General features: G+C 44.9%; 1 protein-coding gene across 1 annotated transcript in view; it reads left to right on the top strand.

Annotated features, from left to right (window-relative positions):
- The window catches only part of LOC124789197 (homeobox protein EMX1-like), a 331,777-nt gene extending 312,141 nt beyond the window's left edge, over nucleotides 1-19,636 (top strand). Inside the window, exon 3 of the mRNA XM_047256491.1 lies at nucleotides 16,794-19,636. Coding sequence (XP_047112447.1) covers nucleotides 16,794-17,120 — 327 coding nt within the window. The 3' untranslated portion in view covers nucleotides 17,121-19,636. The remainder of the gene's footprint in view (nucleotides 1-16,793) is intronic.
- Nucleotides 19,637-20,480: the final 844 nt, after the last annotated feature.

Here is a 20,480-nt window from a genome sequence, read left to right as displayed (position 1 = left end):
CAGGCGTATCAAGGCCGTTATTACGGCCAGAGGTGGTTGTTCTGGATACTGATTTCTCAGGATCTATGCACCCAAACTGCGTGAACATGTAATCACATGTCAGTTCTAGTATAATGTATTTGTGCAATGAATACCCGTTTATCATCTGCGTTTCTTCTTCGTGTAGCAATTTTAATGGCCAGTAGTGTACTACACATCGCGAAATACACACGTCGTAAAAATCAGAGATACTGGGGCTCATACAGTCGTCCTTTTCACACACCATCTGGGAATAGAACAGAGAAAAGGGAAATGATAGTGTTCCGAGAAGTACGCTCCGCCACGGACAGTAGTTTGGCTCGCCGGTATAGATGTAGGCTATTGATAAGTTGAATATCTCGGCTGCTTTCAGAGCTGGCGTCGTTGTGAAATTGTAGTGTAACATTACTGTACTAAATGGCCGTAGACGTATCAAGCGTAAGACTGCTGGAAGGGCTGCGGTATCTGTGGCCAACGGAGTGACTTATGGGATGGCGAGCTCCATTATAAGGCCGGCAGGCGGAAACGGGGCATCGCAGTCTGGCGCAAGAACTGCGCCGCTCCCAGCCGGCTAATGGATCTCGCTGGCGTTGTAGGGTCGCCAAATTGCTCTGTTAAAAGTTTTTACTCACTCGACCGAGAAGATGGGCCTTCGGGGCCGGCGGGCTGCCGGCATAGTGGAAGTGCTATGTCGCCGGAAGGAAGGCGCCCGAGTGGTAGGGGTACGACCTCTGGCGGGAGGGAGGGAGGTTGTCTTCTGGATCATTTGTGCCGCGATCGCCAGCCGGAAGCTGTAGTTGGCAAGACTGCGTCACGCCGGAAGTTACTTCGCCAGATGAATTCTGTCCGAGAGAACGTCGAGTCCTGCGGCTGACTTCCGTGGCCGGGGAGCATCTGTCTTTGTGCCCCATTTCTCAGCCGCACAGTCGCTGCTATAGAAACGTAGCTTGGAAAAATTGTCAACATCGTTCCGGGGCTGACAAATGTTAATTTTCGACTATAGACATTAGGAAATGTTCAGAATGCACAGTACTAATTGATACTGAAACGTCCCCTTAGAAAAATTTATGAATTACTGTGCTGATAAACCTCTACGTTATTTGATTTTCAAACAGCTGAGCTGAGCAGAACTGCACGTACTCAGACATTTCGCTCTTTACCTATTCTGATCAACAGTAAACTGACACACAATATTTTTAGCGCAACGCAATCTGACTTTCAATAACAACCTATACCTTTCATGAATCACTTACGTCACAAAAATCTTCGTTACTCGTACTGCAATACAGCGAGCGCCAATACTGCCAGCTAAATAAAGGATTCTAACTACTGAAGGCACTAACTACTGATAGGCATAGTTAGCAAATGAAAGATTTTGATAGAGAACAAGCAATGTATTTACCTTAATATTGTTCAAAAGTCATTATATATATATATATATATATATATATATATATATATATATATATATATATCATCCCCTCTCAAAACTCCGCCATCTCATTCCCCACATCCACCACTGCTGGCGGCTCACCTCCAACTGCACAACGCTACGCGCTGTTCACATCCAACTGCACAACACTAGAATAGCGAATATTACAACAATGCCAACCAGCCATGGACTGCACACAGCACAGCCAGTGATTTTCATACAGAGCGCTACGTGGCGTTACCAATATAAAAACCTAAACAGCCTACTTACAACACATTGTACTTGCTATAATAAAACTAGATCTCTCGCAAATACCTCTCCTTATTTTGAAACAGCATGCGCACACACGAAATTTATATGGCTGCGTGAATGTGAAAAGATTCCGCTAGATATTTTTGGAGTGATCTTCTGCTAGTGTAATAGATGCTGATGAACTCAACTATCAAACGACGAGGTATTTCATTTGCGACACAAAATTCGTTTTCTTCGTCGTAATACTACACTTAAAGTTTTTATATTCTGCTCTTTTAATCACAACTAAGATCTGTAATGTAAAACATTATGTAGTTCCACGACTCTGAAAATCATATAGACAGGAACGAAGTAAATAAAGAAAAATTGATGTGTTACGAGTAGACACAGGACTTACTCGCCTCCAGATTCGGGAACTATACACTATATTCATAATAGCAACTACCGCGCAGTTGTGTTCTGATTTTCCATTAAGTCCCGTTGCATAATAATGTTTAACGTGAAGGAACATTAGAGTTTAACGTCTTCTCGACAACGAGGTGATTAGAGACGGAGCACAAGCTCGAACTATTTTGTTGCGGATGGGAAAGGAAATCGCCAGTATCCTTTTCAAAGTAACCACACCCCCCCGCCCCCTCCTTTTTTGCCTTAAGCGATTCAGGGAAATTACGGAAAACCTGAATGTGGAATGCATGTTCATTGTACTGACCACTGTGCCACTTCGTTCGGTTAATAATAATGTGTGACCTGATTTGATTTAACCAGATAGACAAAGCACGAAACACTACTGAGAAAATTTTGGGAACAGGCATTTCTAGCTGACTGCAGAACGATTCTACTGCCGGAAACATATGTTTCGCTTACGATCCGCGAAGACGAGAGAAATCAGGGTTCGTACAGTGGCATACAGACAGTAGTTTGTACCTCGCTCGATTTTCGAGTGGGATAGGATAGGAAAAGAAATGAGTAATAGTGGTGTGCGTGTGTGTGTGTGTGTGTGTGTGTGTGTGTGTGTGTGTGTGTGTGCGTGAATTCCTAAGGGACCAAACTGCTGAGGTCATCGGTCCCTCGACTTACATACTACTTCAACTTATGCTAAGAACAACACACCCACACCCACCCACCCACCCACCCACACACACACACACACACACACACACACACACACACACAGAGAGGCCCGAGGAAGGACTCGAACCTCCGCCGGGAGGGGCCGCGCAATCCGTGACATGGCGCCTTAAGTGGTGGTAAAGGATAATCTCCGCAATACACCATACGGTGGCTTGCAGAGTACGGATGTAGTGTAGATCAACGGTTGTCTTAGCTCCCTGCTGCCCACACCGAAACTAAGTTTATTGTGCAGCATTTCTCCCTGTAATTCTAGTAAAACAAACCAGTACCCTTTACCACGTCTCTGTTATCCTCAGTTTCTTCTGGAATTAATCACCTAAATATTCTGTGTCTTTTGGCCTCTCGTCCTTCCCACTAAAAGATTGAAAGTAGTACAGGTTCATCCCATCCCACTTATCAAATAGTCTGCACTTCGGGGTTTCTTTCTGTATTCGCATCCTGTGCAGGTGTTTCCTCAAGTTCCCATTGCCAGTCGTTAAACCTAGCACGCGATTTATCTCCCTACTGTTCAAGCTCAGGATTACAGAACCTCTCTTGAAACATGCTTTCAGCATCATTAGCTTCCCATGATTTTTTGATTTTTTTGTTGAAGCCACGTCTTACGTTTACCGCGACCGTCGCTACTCAGACTTCCCGACAAGGGAAGTGTACGACGCTTGTCTCCTGTGACCTCGCTCTGTGACATTTAAACACACAGAATAGGCGCACTTATGTAGTTTCATTTAGCACAAGGGTCGTTCAATGCGTAATGCAACACATTTTTTCCGAAAGCAGGGTGGTTTTATTCAGGATTCTAGTCAGTATATAGTTCTCACTCTTTTGGCTACCAAACCCTATTTTTCAACATAATCTCCGCTCAATACGACGGCCTTATACCAACTCCCTATGAGGGCCTGTTTGCCCATATTATTCCTCTCTACTGGTCGAGTCGAAGCCAACGTCTTGCTGCATCAGTAACCTCCCATCATCCACGTACTGCTATGCGCGGACTGCATCCTTCATGTGGTGGAACAGATGGAAGCCGGAAGGTGCGAAATACAGGCTGTAGGGTGGATGAGGAAGAACAGTCGAGTAAAGTTCTGTGAGCTCCTCTCTGGAGCCCAGACGTATATAAGGCCTCGCGTTGTCGTGGTGGAGTTCGTTTGCATTTTTGTGGCGTCGAACACAGTGAAGTCTTTTCTTCAGTTTCCTGAGGGTAGCACAGTACACTTCGGAGTTGGCCGTTGCCCCGTGAGGGAGGACATAAAACAGAATAGCCCGTGCAGAGTCCCAGAAGACCTCGCTGTGACTTAACCAGCTGAGGGTGCGGCATTCAACGTTTCCTTCGGAGAAGGGGTGGCGCGGCACAGCTCCATGGACTGCCGTTTTTCTCCCGTTTTAGGAGAGATGAACCAATGTTCTATTGCCTGCGACGGTGTTCGACCAAAAATTGTCACGATCAGTCTCGTAACACGCAAGCAATTCCGTAAAAATGGTCCTTCGTTGGTCTTTATGGTCTTGTGTTGGGCGGTGAGAAACAATAGCGGCTTCGTATTTAGTGAGCGTGTCCATACATTCCAGCATTGTAGAGTCACAACCGTATGCTGCCGGCCACCACGCGGGAGGTACGACAGGTTAACGCGACATTTTTGTGATGATGACAGACGCCTGGCCCAACGACTTGCCGTGCTTTTGTTCACTGCCAGGTCTGCGTAGACACTCTGCAGGTCCTATGAATATCTGCGATGCTCTGGTTTCCGCCAAAAGAAACCCCATGGCAGCTCTGCTTGGAACACACCTCCGTTACAGGCGCCATTTTGAGGGCTGCGTACAGGGAAGTAACGAATAGGAACTTCAGGAAAGTGTAGGGGCTGTAACGAGAATATTCCACTTTGCCCTACAACAAATTGCGCATTTTTTCTACCGAAATTGGCAGAGAAAAAAATGTGTTGCGTTACTTACTTTGATCGTTGTTGTTGTGGTCTTCAGTCCTGAGACTGGTTTGGTGCAGCTCTCCATGCTACTCTATCCTGTGCAAGCTTCTTCATCTGCCAGTACCTACTGCAACCTGCATCCTTCTGAATCTCTTTAGTGTATTCATCTCTCGGTCTCCCCCTGCGATTTTTACCCTCCACGCTGCCCTCCAATGCTAAATTTGTGATCCCTTGACGCCTCAGAACATGTCCTACCAACCGGTCCCTTCTTCTAGTCAAGTTGTGCCACTAAGTCCTCTTCTCCCCAATTCTATTCAATACCTCCTCATTAGTTATGTGATCTACCCATCTAATCTTCAGCATTATTCTGTAGCACCACATTTCGAAAGCTTCTATTCTCTTCTTGTCTAAACTATTTATCGTCCATGTTTCACTTCCATACATTGCTACACTCCACAGAAATACTTTCAGAAACGACTTCCTGACACTTAAATCTATACTCGATGTTAACAAATTTCTCTTCTTCAGAAACGCTTTCCTTGACATTGCCAGTCTACATTTTAGATCGTCTCTACTTCGACCATCATCAGTTATTTTGCTCCCCAAATAGCAAAACTCCTTTACTACTTTAAGTGTCTCATTTCCTAACCTAATTCCCTCAGCATCACCCGACTTAATTCGACTACATTCCATTATCCTCGTTTTGCTTTTGTTGATGTTCATCTTACATCCTCCTTTCAAGACACTGTCCATTCCTTTCAGCTGCTCTTCCAGGTCCTTTACTGTCTCTGACACAATCACAATGTCATCGGCGAACCTCAGAGTTTTTATTTCTTCTCCCTGGATTTTAATACCTACTCCGAATTTTTCTTTTGTTTCCTTTACTACTTGCTGAACATACAGATTGAATAACATCGGGGATAGGCTACAGCCCTGTCACTCTCCCTTCCCAACCACTGCTTCGCTTTCATGCCCCTCGACTCTTATAACTGCCATCTGGTTTCTGTACAAATTGTAAATAGCCTTTCGCTCCCTGCATTTTACCCCTGCCAGCTTTAGAATTTGAAAGAGAGTATTCCAGTCAACACTGTCAAAAGCTTTAGCTAAGTCTACAAATGTTAGAAACGTAGGTTTGCCTTTCCATAATCTTTCTTCTAATCTAAGTCGTAAGGTCAGTATTGGCTCACGTGTTCCAACATTCCTACGGAATCCAAACTGATCTTCCCCGAGGTCGGCTTCTATCAGTTTTTGCATTCGTCTGTAAAGAATTCGCGTTAGTATTGTACTTTGATCGTAGTACATTAAATTCATTGCTTAACTCAGCTCCCTAGAAACTAAGTACGAGAAAGTGTTTGGTATACAATAAACTGACAGTAAGGGAATTCAGAAACGTAATCGAGGACGGCAGGAACGGAAGTCGGATCCGGCACCTTCCGTTACGAGGCTGACTAACGCTTCAGCTACTTCTGCAGCTGGGGCGGGGGTCGCTATCTCGGGCTGGCGATCTGTTCACGGACTGTGGAGTTACTCGCGAACGCGGCCCCGCCTCATTAGGGGCGTGCTTCCCCGCCCTGCAAGAACGGCAGCTCCCGAGAGCTGCGGTTATCGCCCGGCATTCTCGACGTATCGCCGGCGCGACTGCTCGTCGAGCAGCGAGTAAATAAGACGGAACGGCCGCAGCCGATCCGTATCCCGGCTGTGTGTGGCGCGCAGTTGTCATTGAGTCGCGGAGTAGGCCGACGGCGATAGCGCGCTCCGGCCGACTCGTCTAATTGAATTACAGAACAGATGCGGCGCTGGCGCGCAGATAAAGAGCGCAGATGTGGGCCGGGGTTTTTGGCGCTCCGGCAGGGACGGCCGTGGCCTATCTGCCATCGCCGGCGGGACCGCAGGCCCGGCTATCGGTATCGGTAGCGGCCATCCGTTTGTTAAACGCGTGTCCGCGGCACGACGGCTGTTAACTTTTAGTGGCGCCTGTTACTGCCGACCGCGAACGCGACCGCGCCCGGCCAAATTAGAAGCGACGCTGCTCCGTGCTGGGCGCGTGTGCCCCTAACAGCTCCTACAACGGCCGGACCTGGCGCCTATAGAAATCGCCACGCGTTGCCTGTGGTGTGCGGACACTTGCCACGCCGGACATTTGCCACGCCGGACGTATGCCACGATTTTACCTGCTCCGAAGTGTTGGGGCCCTTGGCTCCCACTCCTCCTCCTCATCACTGTCGCGCAGTAAAGGTACTTACTAAACCTTTCCGCTGGTTTTTTTAAATCTTTATTCTTCAATATACAGGGTGAGTCCCCTAACGTTACTGCTGGATATATTTCGTAAATCACATCAAATACTGACGAACCGATTCCACAGACCGAACGTGAGGAGAGGGGCTAGTGTAATTGTTTAATACAAACCATACAAAAATGCACGGAAGTATGTTTTTTAACACAAACCTAAGTTTTTTAAAATGGAACCCCGTTAGTTTTGTTAGCACATCTGAACATATAAACATATACGTAATCAGTGCCGTTTGTTGCATTGTAAAATGTTAATTACAAATGGCTCAGAGCACTATGGGACTTAACTTCTGAGGTCATCAGTCCCCTAGAACTTAGAACTACCCATACCTAACTAACCTAAGGACATCACACACATCCATGTCCAAGGCAGGATTAGAACCTGCGACCGTAGCAGTCGCGCGGTTCCATACTGTAGCGCCTAGAACCGCTCGGCCACTCTGGCCGGCAAATGTTAATTACATCCGGAGATATTGTAACCTAAAGTTGACGCTTGAATACCATTCCTCTACTGTTTGATCGTGTGTATCGGAGAGCACCGAATTATGTAGGGATCGGTGATGGACCTTAGGTACAGAAGAGACTGGAACAACACATTACGTCCACATGCTCTCACCTTTTTGTTGGTCTTTTTCACTGACGCACATGTACATTACCACGAGGGGTGCGGTACACGTATACACGTGATTTCCGTTTTCAATTACGGAGTGGAATAGAGTGTGTCCCGACATGTCAGGCCAATAGATGTTCAATGTGGTGGCTATCATTTGCTGCACACAATTGCAATCTCTGGCGTAATGAATGTCGTACACGCCGCAGTACATCTGGTGTATTGTCGCCGCAGGCTGCCACAATACGTTGTTTCATATCCTCTGGGGTTGTAGGCACATCACGGTACACATTCTCCTTTAACGTACCCCACAGAAAGAAGTCCAGAGGTGTAAGATCAGGAGAACGGGCTGGCAAATTTATGCGTCGTCCACGTCCTATTAAACGCCCGTCGAACATCCTGTCAAGGGTCAGCCTAGTGTTAATTGCGGAATGTGCAGGTACACCATCATGCTGATACCCCATACGTCGACGCGTTTCCAGTGGGACATTTTCGAGCAACGTTGGCAGATCATTCTGTAGAAACGCGATGTATGTTGCAGCGCTCTCCGATACACACTATCGAACAGTGGAGGAGTGGTACTCAAGCGTCAACTTTAGGTTACAATATCTCCGGATGTAATTAACATTTGCCGGCCAGAGTGGCCGAGCGGTTCTAGGGGCTACAGTCTGGAACCGCGCGACTGCTACGGTCGCAGGTTCGAATCCTGCCTCGGGCATGGATGTGTGTGATGTCCTTAGGTTAGTTAGGTTTAAGTAATTCTAAGTTCTAGGGGACTGATGACCTCAGAAGTTAAGTCCCATAGTGCTCAGAGCCATTTGTAATCAACATTTTACAATGCAACAAACGGCACTGATTACGTATTTGTTTATATGTTCCGATGTGCTAACAAAACTAACGGGGCTCCATTAAAAAAAAAAAACGTAGGTTTGTGTTAAAAAACATGCTTCCGTGCATTTTTGTATGGTTTGTATTAAACAATTACACTAGCTCCTCTCCTCACGTTCGGTCTGTGGAATCGGTTCGTCAGTATTTGATGTGGTTTACGAAATATATCCAGCGGTAACGTTAGGTGACTCACCCTGTATATGATAAATAACAACCCACCACCTTATGCAATTAGTGGGTCCTAATTGATACAATTCAAGTGTTAATACTACAGCTTACTCTATGTTAGTTACTTTGCTCTCACTATGGGCACTACTATTATGTCTTTACTATGTTGTTCTATTTCTACTTACGCTAATCCACCTGCAACGTTACAGACGTGCTAGCGTTGTACGAGGGCTATCCACAAAGTACGTTACGTTTTGGAATTAAAAATAAATAAAGTATGGAATTTTTTTTATTATATACAGATGAAAGCCACACTTAAATACTAATTTTGTACATAGTTGCCATTTAAAATAAGGCACTTATCGTAGCGATGGACGAGCTTGGAAATTCCTTCGTCGTGAAATTCGGCCGCCTGCGCCTTCAACCAAGTGGTTACCTCTTCTTGTAGCTGTGCGTCGTCATAAAAACGCTGCATAGCCAACCACTTCTTCACTGCTGGGAATAAGTGGAAGTCGCTAGGTGCCAGGTTAGGACTGTACGGCGGATGAGGAAACAACTGCCACTTAAAAGATTCGAGAACTTCACGAGTGGCATTTGCCGTGTGGGCCCGGGCGTTGTCGTGAATCATCAAGATCTTTGAGCCCAACTTTCCCCTGCACTTGTTTTGTATTGCTCTTCTGAGGTTGTGCAGAGTTTGGCAGTACCTTTGAGAGTTTATTGTAGTGCCTCTTTCCAGGAAATCCTAAAAAATCACACCTTTTCTGTCCCAAAAGACAGTCGCCATCACCTTCCTTGCCGACATTGTCTGCATGCATTTCTTGGCTTTTTGGGGGGAATTTGTGTGCCCCCACTGCATTGACTGCAATTTTGTCTCGCAGTTCACATGCTTAACCCATGTTTCGTCACCAGTAACGATGCGATCGAGTAATGAGTTGCCATCTTTCTCTTAAGCGTCCAAAAACGTTAACGCTGCAGCCATTCGCTAATTTTTGTGAATCTCTGTCAAGATTTTTGGTATCCATCTTGCACAAAACTTGTGGTAACCAAGCTTTTCGGTAATGATTTCGTGCAACAAACTTCGTGAAATTTGTGGAAAACTCATAGAGAGTTGCGTTATTGTGAAATTACGGTTTTCACGCACCGCGGCATCGACTTTTTCGACAAGTTCGGCAGTCACTATGCTGGGTCTTCCACTTCGCTCTTCGTCGTGATTATGTTGTCCCCATACACTTCACAAAGCTGCCGATAGATTTCTATCGGTGTACAGATTTTTGCAGTCAGAAACCTTATTACAGCACGCACTTCACACTTCGCGGCATTTTCAATTAACGCTGACATTTCAAACTGTCACAGTAACTCAACGGAGTACAGCACGAACCTCTCACTAGCACGGCAGGATGCCGACTGAGCGGCGGAATGCCATGACACCAAGATGGCCGCCCTAGCCCCGCCCCTAACGGACACAAACGAAAACGTAATGTACTTTGTGGATAGACTCGTATAAACCTACCATGTTGGTCGTATTCACCGAGCTAATCCCGGTGAACGTGCCCCTGGAACCGGGCTGGCCGGAGTTGTTGATCGCTGCAGTACTATGCTAACGTTGCTATCCTAGCTTATCGTACATCTAACCTAACTTAACCTAGTGTCAAAATCGGTGAGTGTGTAGATCGGTCATAGGGCGCACCCTCCCCCTAATCCCAAGCGTGGCGGATTCCAGCCGTGAGGCGGCTGGCCAAGTCCACGCCTCGGCGGAAACGGGACAGGTGCGCGGAGTCAGATCGGTTGCGATGAAATCTTAGTCGTTGTTCCTAAGAAATTCCTTTATCACTTAAGATCTCGTTTGCTAGTTTGTTCAGGATTGAAAAATGGTCCTCGTGCCTGAGCAGGTGGTACGTGTCGTGGTTGGGTAGCTGGTGGCGTAATTGCGCCGCTTCGTCGTCGAAGAGGTGGCACTCGTACACCACATGTTCAGGGGTGGCTGGTGTGGCCCCACAGTCACACGCTGGTGTAGCCCGTTTCCCGAACCGGCATAGGTATGCCGGGTAGGGTCCATGACCTGTGAGATAGTGCAGCAGTCCTCGTGACAGTGTGAAGTGTTTTAATTGCAGTCTCTCCCTGATATTGGGCAGCAGTTCGTATGTTCTGCGACCAGTTTCTTCATTCCCACGTGAATCTCTATTAGATCAATTATCTTATCCCTGTTTCCCTTTTTAACCCAATACCACGTCGCTTGCTCTCTGATCTTTATATCGAGCGGACAGAGCCCCATTAGTACTGTTAGCGCTCCCCCTGGGCTATATGCCCCTACTGATCTGAGAAGCATGTTCCGCCGCACTCTTCTCACAGCCACGGCAGGCATGACCCTCGTGAGTCTGTGGGCCCAGACTCCTGACCCATATCCTACGACTGATGTAAGAATGCTGTTATGATATAGTTTGATTAATTCTGGTGGCAGGTGGAATCGTTTATCTCCAATCGCCATTAGATTGTTTAGTGTTTCTAATGATCTCTGTGTGGCAGTGTCAATGTGTGATGTGTAAGTCCACCTCTCATCGACGACTACTCCCAGGTATCGCGCCTCATGGCGTCGAAGAACTGATGAGCCATCTATTCTTACAGTCGGATTCCTGACTAATTGTCCTTTCAGGAGTAAGTACATGGTCTTGGTTGGTGAGATCTTCATTTTGGTCATGTGGCACCATGTACTCAGGATTGATATGGCCCTCTCAATTTTTGGCTCTTAAGTCTTCGCGGCTACGGCCGCCAACCAGCAGGAGGAGGTCGTCCGCGTACGCTATGCCCCCTAGCACATCATCGCTGTTTTGTAGGTTGTCCAAGAGGGGTTCCATGTTAATATCCCAGAAGAGTGGCCCCAGGACAGATCCCTGCGGACACCCCTTGGTCATATTTTTACTTAGTCTCCCGCTAGGGGACGATAGCCAAACCTCCCTATTCTCACAATAGCTCCTGAGACAGCCATATAGCGACGCCGGGCACTCCTTCTCTCGCAAGCGGGAGAAGAGCGAGGGCCACCACAGGTTGTCAAAGGCGCCACTGATATCCACCATGATGCCGACCACGTATTTGTGCGAGGTTGAGGCACAGACCTCCGCAGCCAGGGCGATGGCGTCAGACGCCGATCTCCCGGACCTGAAGCCGAACTGTCTGTCGCTCATCCCACACAACACTCTGTGTGCTGCCAGTCTGTCTGCCAGCAACCTCTCAAAAAGTTTCCCCAGTGTGTCCAGTAAACAGATGGGCCTGAAGGACTTGGCTTCTTGGGGGTCTTTGTCTGGGCCCTTCTTAACTATTACTACTGTGGCCTTTTTCCATATTTTGGGGAATTTCCCGAGCCGCAAGCACTCGTTGTATAACTTTGTGAGAGGTGCTACCAGCTGGGGGGCCAGGAATTGTACCACCTCTGCAGTGATGTAGTCTGGGCCAGGAACCTTGCCTCTTTTAAGAGCATTTATCTGAGCGGCTACTTCTTCTTCGGAGAAGGGATATGCCATGTTGTTGTTCCGGTATTCCTCTTGATCTTGTCTTCGGATCTGTTGTTGTGCCTCAGAGTCGTCATTCTCGCTATCGTCAGGCAGCAGCTGGTTTACTTAACATAGGACGAGAATCTCTTTGGATTTTCCGCCACTTTTCTAGAGAGACTTTCGTTGTGGAAACTATTAAATGCATCTCGCATTGAAATCTGCACCAAATTTCGAGCTTCAGTAAAACTTCGCCATCTTGGACATTTTGCGTTCGTCTAAATTATACTTGCCTTATTCGGTGATCCTGCAGCAGCTTTCCGACGTGTTTTGTGTACCATGGGGGATCAGTTCCATCTCTTATTAATTTATTTGGTATGAATCTCTCGAGTGCTGTTGATACTATTTCTTTGAACTTAAGCCACATATGGTCTTTAGTTTGGAAGGATTGGAGACTGTCTCTTAGAAAGACGTCAACCGAATTTTTAGTTGCTTTTATAAATAGATATATTTCGCGTTTAATTTTGGTGAATTTCTTTGTTACGGAATTGAGCCTCGCTACGACTTTGTGTTCACTAATCCCTGTATCCGTCGTGATGTTGAGGTTTATTTGTGGCTAAGAGGTCAAGTGTGTCTTCGTAACCATTTACAATTTGAATGGCCTCGTGAACTAATTGTTCAAAATAATTTTAAAAAAGCATTTGTAACAATTACGCAAGTTGTTTTTTAAGTTGTGCTTCTTGTTTCTGTTGTAGTGCAGATCATTACAATTACGGTTACCCTCCAAAACCTAGGATGCTTTCCCTGTAAATGCCAGAGCTAAACAATGTAGAACAACAACATACGTTACAAGCACAGCATTCTGTATTACTTCATTCCCTTATTTCTAACATTTTAAAATTTGTACGTCGACTTTAGATGACAAGTCAATCATAGATGTTCTAATCTCTATTTGGTGAACGTGTTTTCAGTCATGTTTTGAACATTGTCACGCTACACTTTATTAACTAATGTCTCGCTGCAAGAGATATCGCATTTTAGAGAGTAAATTAATATGGAGTACGTCGTTCTTCTTTTCAAACGTTCACATACCCATTTCTTCTTTCCTTATTGTCTTTTGGGTATGCAATTGTAGGCTCAAATGCTGTGATCAAAAAGATATGATTAGAGTACATTCGCATTCTCTTTACATCGTTCCTTTCTTCTTGCTCCCATGGCGATGGACTGTTTCTATCGCAATCAGTAGGCGTGAAAGGAAGCTAACCTACGGAAAGAGGTATCAATATTTATACTTCGCAGAACTAATTACATATTGACATAATCGTCGGTATTGCTTTCGTTTCCCAAAAGTAGTAAATATTTCGATTTCGGAAAATAAGCTCTGTACTTGGCCAAGATGTCGAAGAAGAAGGTCCCTTACTTACTGCCACAGGTGGTCACACCCCGTACTGAGCACATTAACCAGTTGTCACAATGTGTGTGCAAATCCTTTTAGATGAAAAAAAAACGAATAACGTTTTTGTCTACAGTTGTGCATGTTCCAATTGCTTACGTTTTGTATTCTTTACATTGTTTCTACGTAACTGTCACCTGTTTACACTATTTTGTAGTAAAATAATTTTGGACACCAGTGTATTAATTGCCGATTCTTTACCCGGGCAGCGCGTATGCCGTGGAGCACGGCGGAGAGTTGGGCGCGAGAGGTAATGCGAGTCGGCGGGGGCGGTGGCGGCAGCAGGTCCCGTTGGGCGCTAACAAGTCGCCATAACCCAACTGCGCGCGCTTCGCGTCCAGTAATTGCGCCGCCATTAACTCGTTAGATAAATCCGCACCGCCACTCTCTCCACATACCATTAGCGGCGCGCGGGCAATCCATAAAACTCGGGCTGCGATAGCTGGCGCCCGAAGCGCTGTGGACTATCCCACCCGGCGGTCGCCGCCCTCTCGGTCCCACTTCTCAAGGCAGTACAGCAGCAGCAATCTCTTTCATTTGTCTATTCGTTTTTTCGCCCTCGCGCGCTGCCATGTTTGACGGACACCCGCGCGCGAAACGGCCCTTCGTTTCTTCTTTTTTTTTTTCCCCCCTTTTCCTCCGGTGCATCCGCGCCGCGGGAGTAATGGGAGGAATAGAGGCGAGTGGTGTGCGCGGTATCGAGCAAAAATTTGTGTAATAATAGTGAGAGGAGTGTGGGCCTGGCGGAGACGGGAGTCCATTGTCGCGCGGCGCCATCATTCTGCTGCTTAATGGTTTGTAAACGCGCCGCCGCCCGGGGGGGCCCCCACTTTTATGTAGTCAAATAAAAATTCAAAAGAACTTTCCTGCTGGGATGTCTCTCTGTCATTCTTTCCTCACCGCTCTTTTTATTTATTTAGTTTTTTTTCCCCCCTTTTCTTTCTCTGTTAACGTTGTATCTCGAAGCGGCCCGGTTCTTGCCGACGAACTTCAGTTTTTTGAGCCGCGACATGGAAGGAAATCTGCTATAAAAGCTGTCACGGGTGGCAAACTTTCGATTGAGGAATTGCGTGTCTCGTATTCTCGCTGCTACTTTTTTTATTGTATTGTGCCGCGTCGAGAGGAGGAGGATGCAGTTAATGTTCGGCGCCCGAGCATTTTTCGCTTGGCTGCGATACTCCCGATATTTAGGAGCCCCCTAATTCAATGTGCTAGCCTGATTTCCGTGTACACACGAAAACTTGTACGCTCGTCAGAAATAAACACGCTTAAACAGACACGGCTGAGAAAAGTTTCAGTGCCTAAGGCAGCGTTGTTCGACGTGACGGTGATACACGGATGTTGTGGTTTGGAGAAGAGAAAAATCTGGATTATTTTGAGAACTGGTGCAACATACGCATGGAATGAGGACGTAAAAATAATGCAGGTTCTTCGAAGACGTCTCTGGAAATCAGTTGAAGCCTTAGGGAACTTTCGTTTTGGACATTTACCGCCTGTCGCCACTGTCAATGTGCCCCAGAGACAAAATTACATTAAAAAGTTGCTGCATTTATTTGGGAACTCTGAGACCAGACGCTGTGGCAGAGTGGTTCTAGGCGCTTCAGCCCGGAACCAGGGTGCTGCTACGGTCGCAGGTTCGAAACCTGCCTCGCTCATGGATGTGTGTGATGTCCTTAGGTTAGTTAGGTTTAATTAGTTCTAAGTTCTAGGGGACTGATGACCTCAGAAGTTAAGTCACATAGTGCTCAGAGCCATTTGAACCACTTGTAAAATAATTTTTGCAGTCACAAATTCTTTTACAGCGGAAGAAAGGAGGGGCACGAAAAGATACTAGAAACCCTCACCGATGGGCCCTGAGTGTGGAAGAAGAGGTGCGTTTGAAGGTCGTATTTGTTTCGTTTTCTTGAACAATTCGGAAATTATGGCAATCAACGAAAACGTATCCCAGTACAAAATTTGAATAGAATAAATTTCCTACAGAAAAGGTCCTGCTCATGTTTTTCTATAGGGCTAGCGAGAGATAGAATATGAAAATCTGGTGCGTGGTTTTGAAGGCCAGATATAGCATTGCGGCTTGCTTATAACGACTACGGTAGGAGCAGCTGAATCGCGCAGCATATGTGATTGATAATAGTATATTTAATCCAAACCACTTTCCTTCCCGATTTAGTAACTCCTCGTAATCAAAACTGTGTTGTTTATGTTTGTTTAAAAATACCGCCTTTGGCAGGAAGTTACAGTAGCCATGTTGTTTACGTCATTTGTAGCGTCTTCACTGCGTCACTGGTTAAGGGGGGTAGGACGTCAAACGGGCCGACTTGGAGCAGGACAGACACCACAGGACATTTTAAATTTCACTGTCTATACTTTTACAAATAAATTCATAAAACATTGTCAGCATGACCAGGAAGGATTCAGGATTCACACTCGTAGCAGTAAAAGCTCAAAAATACGAGGAAATAAATTTTTTAACATGTGAAATTTCATAATTTTTTCACTTACTATTGGCTTCATTTGTTGCTATAGGTACACTTTTCTTCATAAGTAAGAGGGATTCTTCCACGAATTTTGCACTGCTAGTTAAACACAAACACCTAAATGCAAAACTCTAGAATTTGCGAAATCTATTAAAATCTATGATAAAAGTTGAGACAAATAATTATAAAATTTGAATTTCTTCTAAACATGAAGTTTAAAATGTAACAGCTCATTCATTTTTCCATAAATTAAATAAATTCTAGAGTTTCACACACCTGTAAGTATGGTTTGTATGCTATGCAAAATTCATCAAAGAATCTCTCTTACTTATGAGGAAAAGTGTACCTACAGCAACAAATGCAGCCAATAGAAAGTCAAAAAATTATGAAATTTCACTTGTAAAAAAAATTATTTGGTTATGTTTTTGAACTTTCAATGCTATGAATGTGAATCTTGAATTCTTCCTGCTCATGCTGACAAAGTTGTAAGAATTTATTTGTGAAAGTATACACAGTGGAAATTAAAATGCCCTGTGGTGCCTCTCCTGCTCCAAGTCGATCCGTTTGCCGTCCTGCCCCCCTTAAGGCCGACTGCTAGTACACATTCCTGAGACTCTTGTAATAATCGTACGCTAGATGAGCGGCTGGTATTGAAACGTGGGCGTTTCCGGCTGTTGCAGGTGAAGGTGTGGTTCCAGAACCGGCGCACGAAGCACAAGCGAATGCAGCAGGAGGAGGAGGCGAAGGCGCAGCAGCAGGCGGCAGCCGCCTCAAACAAGAACTCGCACCACGTCAGCAAGTGGAAGCAGGAGACGCAGCCCGCGCCCGGCGCCCAGCGGCAGACGTCGACGCCGCCCCCGGCGTCCGCCCAGCCGCAGCAGGCTCAGCAACAGCAACAGCAGCAGCCGCAGCAGCAGGACTCGCCGGAAGGTCCTCTGCAGCACCAGCAGCAGCAGGGCTACCACCATCACCACTCCGACAGCTGCAGTTCGGGCTCTGAGACCTGAGACCTGGCGGACAGGACCTCGCGGGTGGCAACACTGGCGGGCTGGTTCGTCATTGGCTGAGGCGCACTGCCTGCAGGAATCCCCGGGACGGCGCTTCACGTGCGGAGTGCACAGTGGTGACTTGCAACTATTGGCAGATAACATTTGTGCGGTGGACTCGAAACAATTGCCAGACTCTTCTTCTTGAAATCAGCGGATCTCATTCGTTATGTGTCCAGTGCATTCGTGTCATAAGATAGTTCGAAATATACCAGCATCTGCTGTAGTTTCAGAGCACTTTGTCCGTACCACCTTTATCAATTGACGAAATATTACTGTACTCATCTGACGCGTTACCAATTTTCTCAAATATACCACTGTAGCTGACTGCCAGGTGGTCTTACAAAATATTACCTTTCCTTTCATCTCATGTTCAGAATAACACAAACAATGACAGAAAATGTATTTTGGGGATGAGGAGGCAGATGCGATTCGTAAAGCCATACGTATACAGGAGAGAATTGATAACCTGACATTCAGGCTCTACAAATGATTTTCCTAGCTCCTCCAGTTCTCTGATCAAATTCTCTAACATTTCCGTCTAAAACGCTATGCTTTCTGTATATTTTTCTCTACGTGTCAGATGACGATAAAGACAAACCTGTCATCATCGTGGCACTTATATGATATGGTTTTGAGTCATGACGTTCTAAAGTGTTGCTTTGTAGAGTCAGAAACGTACGCTTACATTGGTCTGTCGGCCAATGGTCACTTGGCGATTATAATTCACCAGTGAAGTACGTTTTAAAATTTCGAATTGCACTTGTCCCAAAATCCTTGCGTTTTATTTGGCTTGTCGGAAGCTTTCAGAAACATTTCAGACTGAAGACGCTGCGACATTTTTCATCATTTGTGTCTATTTTCATAACAAGCCTGCAATAATCCAGCTCGAAACTCCTGAGCATGCAAGACAACTCATTTTCTTCTTCGGAGATGACGAACTTTTTCTGTGTAAGGACGCACTTTATACTTTTCTTCTGTCCCTACGAAAAATTAAGCGAAATACCAATGGCACGGCAATTTTAGTAACTGACGAAAGTTAACAACAGACAAAATTTAGCAACACGCAAAGCAACACGTTTATAACACACATTAAAAAAATTTTCTGGGTCTTAAATTACCATATGTAGGTAACTAAAGAAACTGGAACTCTCATGGAAACTAAATTGACGAAACTGTTTAAAAAAAAAAAAAAACCATATCTAGGTTTCAGCAAGTTCACATTAGCCTCCGTTTTCATCTCGACAGACATGTCTAATAATCTGTCTTCCAGTCTCCGTTCTGAAAAATAATCTAGGTGGTAGCTTCATTTAGTTGCTTACAGACTAGAACAGTCTCGACAACCAAATTACAAGAAAAAAGAGAGTAACCAATTTGAACGACAATCTGCCAAAGAACTGTACAAATTCAGTAGTGAGAAAACCTGTAAAACTATTGAAGCAATCACGTGTCATATATTCCGTTACTTTCTTGGCCTGCTTAATAATCAGGCTGCTCAAAACACTACGAATATATACTCTACGGGAAAATCTGCTGACGTCGTACTGTGGATTACTGTGCGATGTATGTGATGCTAGTGAGTTTCTTCTGAGCGAAGGGACCTGAACTATCCACGAAGTACACGTACTTCAGTAGGATTTTAACCTTCCAGCAGTTTTATCTTACGAACAGTATTACGGAAATGAACTTTTCTCAGCTCGTTTTCTCGGTATTTGTGGTTTATTTCAGGGCCACAGAACTTTTAACAAAAGAAAGTATTTATGAATCATGCGTGTACATAAACTGATATCAGTATAAATTTAAGAGTATTGTATAAATATATTTAATGTAGGTGGAAATTATATGTGTGTTTTGTCATGTTAGATATCACCGTGATCGTGTATAAATGTATCTCACGAAGACTCTTTCGTCTGTAAAAGGTTAACGTTTCTATTAATGGACAAAGATATTAACTACTGAAACTGAAACCTTGCAACTGTGTCATAATACAAAATATTTATTAGCCTTAATGCCAGCAACTGTCATCATTAAAAGCAAGTAACTTTTGGAAAAAGTGAATCAGTTATGGTAATAGAAAACTAGACGCTTGGGCAAGCACATCATAAAAAACAAGAAACCTACTTCATTGCTCACATAAAATTACTGGTAAACAGTGCTTAATCAAAATATTATCTGTATAAAGTAAATGGTGCCACTACACAGGACAAGAGAAATCTGTCAAAAACAGCTTCGGCTGTGGCGTAACTTTATACATGAGTGAGTTACTGTGAACTGTAAACACTAAAGTTTGCTCCTAGGCCAGGAAATATCGCCTGGACCTATAAATGGTACACCTCCTATGCATATGACATTGTGCGCCCACTTTTGTGTGTCTCCTAATAGAACAACCGCCGTTCTGGAGCGGTTGCAATGTGCCAAAAACATGTCGCATACTCTCTCTTCCAAGATTTGTAAAATAAAGTTGTAACTTCGGTTAAGATGTGTCATTTCTTTAAACATATTTAGAATATTTCCTACATATCCCGTCCTAAAGTTTCAGAATTATCAGCTTGCAAAAGGCTGTCGAAAAGTGTGCCACCTGTCCTCGAAGGATCTACGTCCAGCACACAAGAATGTGTAACGAATAAGAAACACCATTTCACATCCAGCGGAGAAAAGAGTGACTTTGAACAAACACACACACACACACACACACACACACACACACACACACAGTAAATTAGCTTACGGTTCCATTGGTATAAACTGTGAAGGAAGACATATGATGTCAATTTGATTTCTGCTTAGCATCTCATACTGACGCTGCACTGATGCTCAGAGATAAATCTGGTACTATCTGTGTTTTCTCATTGTAGTTATATTGCTGAGCATCCTCTAATCATTATCTGTAGAGTAAAAGATGGTGTGAAGTGTAATCTCACAATATTTGCGTTGCTCTGTCGATTCGTTATTATGTAGCATTGATATTTGGCCTCTGGTACAGCGAAAAAATCGATGATGCAGATTTGAGGAGAAAATAGGACTTATACCATTTTTTATTTATCGTCAGTGACTGAGCACTAACTCAGACTTTAGTGCTGAATGTAAAAATTTCAGCTTTTACTATTGTTACCAGGAAAGTACAATGTCAGTTACTTACTTTCTGGGGGCTAATAATGTGGCATAACTGCATGTTGATGTAAAGGTATGCCCACGCCAATGAACGTAATAATCTCTGTTGTCGTGAAGATAAAGAAGAGTGTGCCTTTATAGAAATTACAAGATGTACATCACCTGGTTATAACTATTTGACAGGCTTACATTACCGAAGCATACATTTTA

This window comes from Schistocerca piceifrons, chromosome 3, assembly GCF_021461385.2.
Source record: "Schistocerca piceifrons isolate TAMUIC-IGC-003096 chromosome 3, iqSchPice1.1, whole genome shotgun sequence".
Lineage (NCBI taxonomy): Eukaryota > Metazoa > Arthropoda > Insecta > Orthoptera > Acrididae > Schistocerca > Schistocerca piceifrons.
This window is presented reverse-complemented; position numbering and strand designations above follow the sequence as displayed.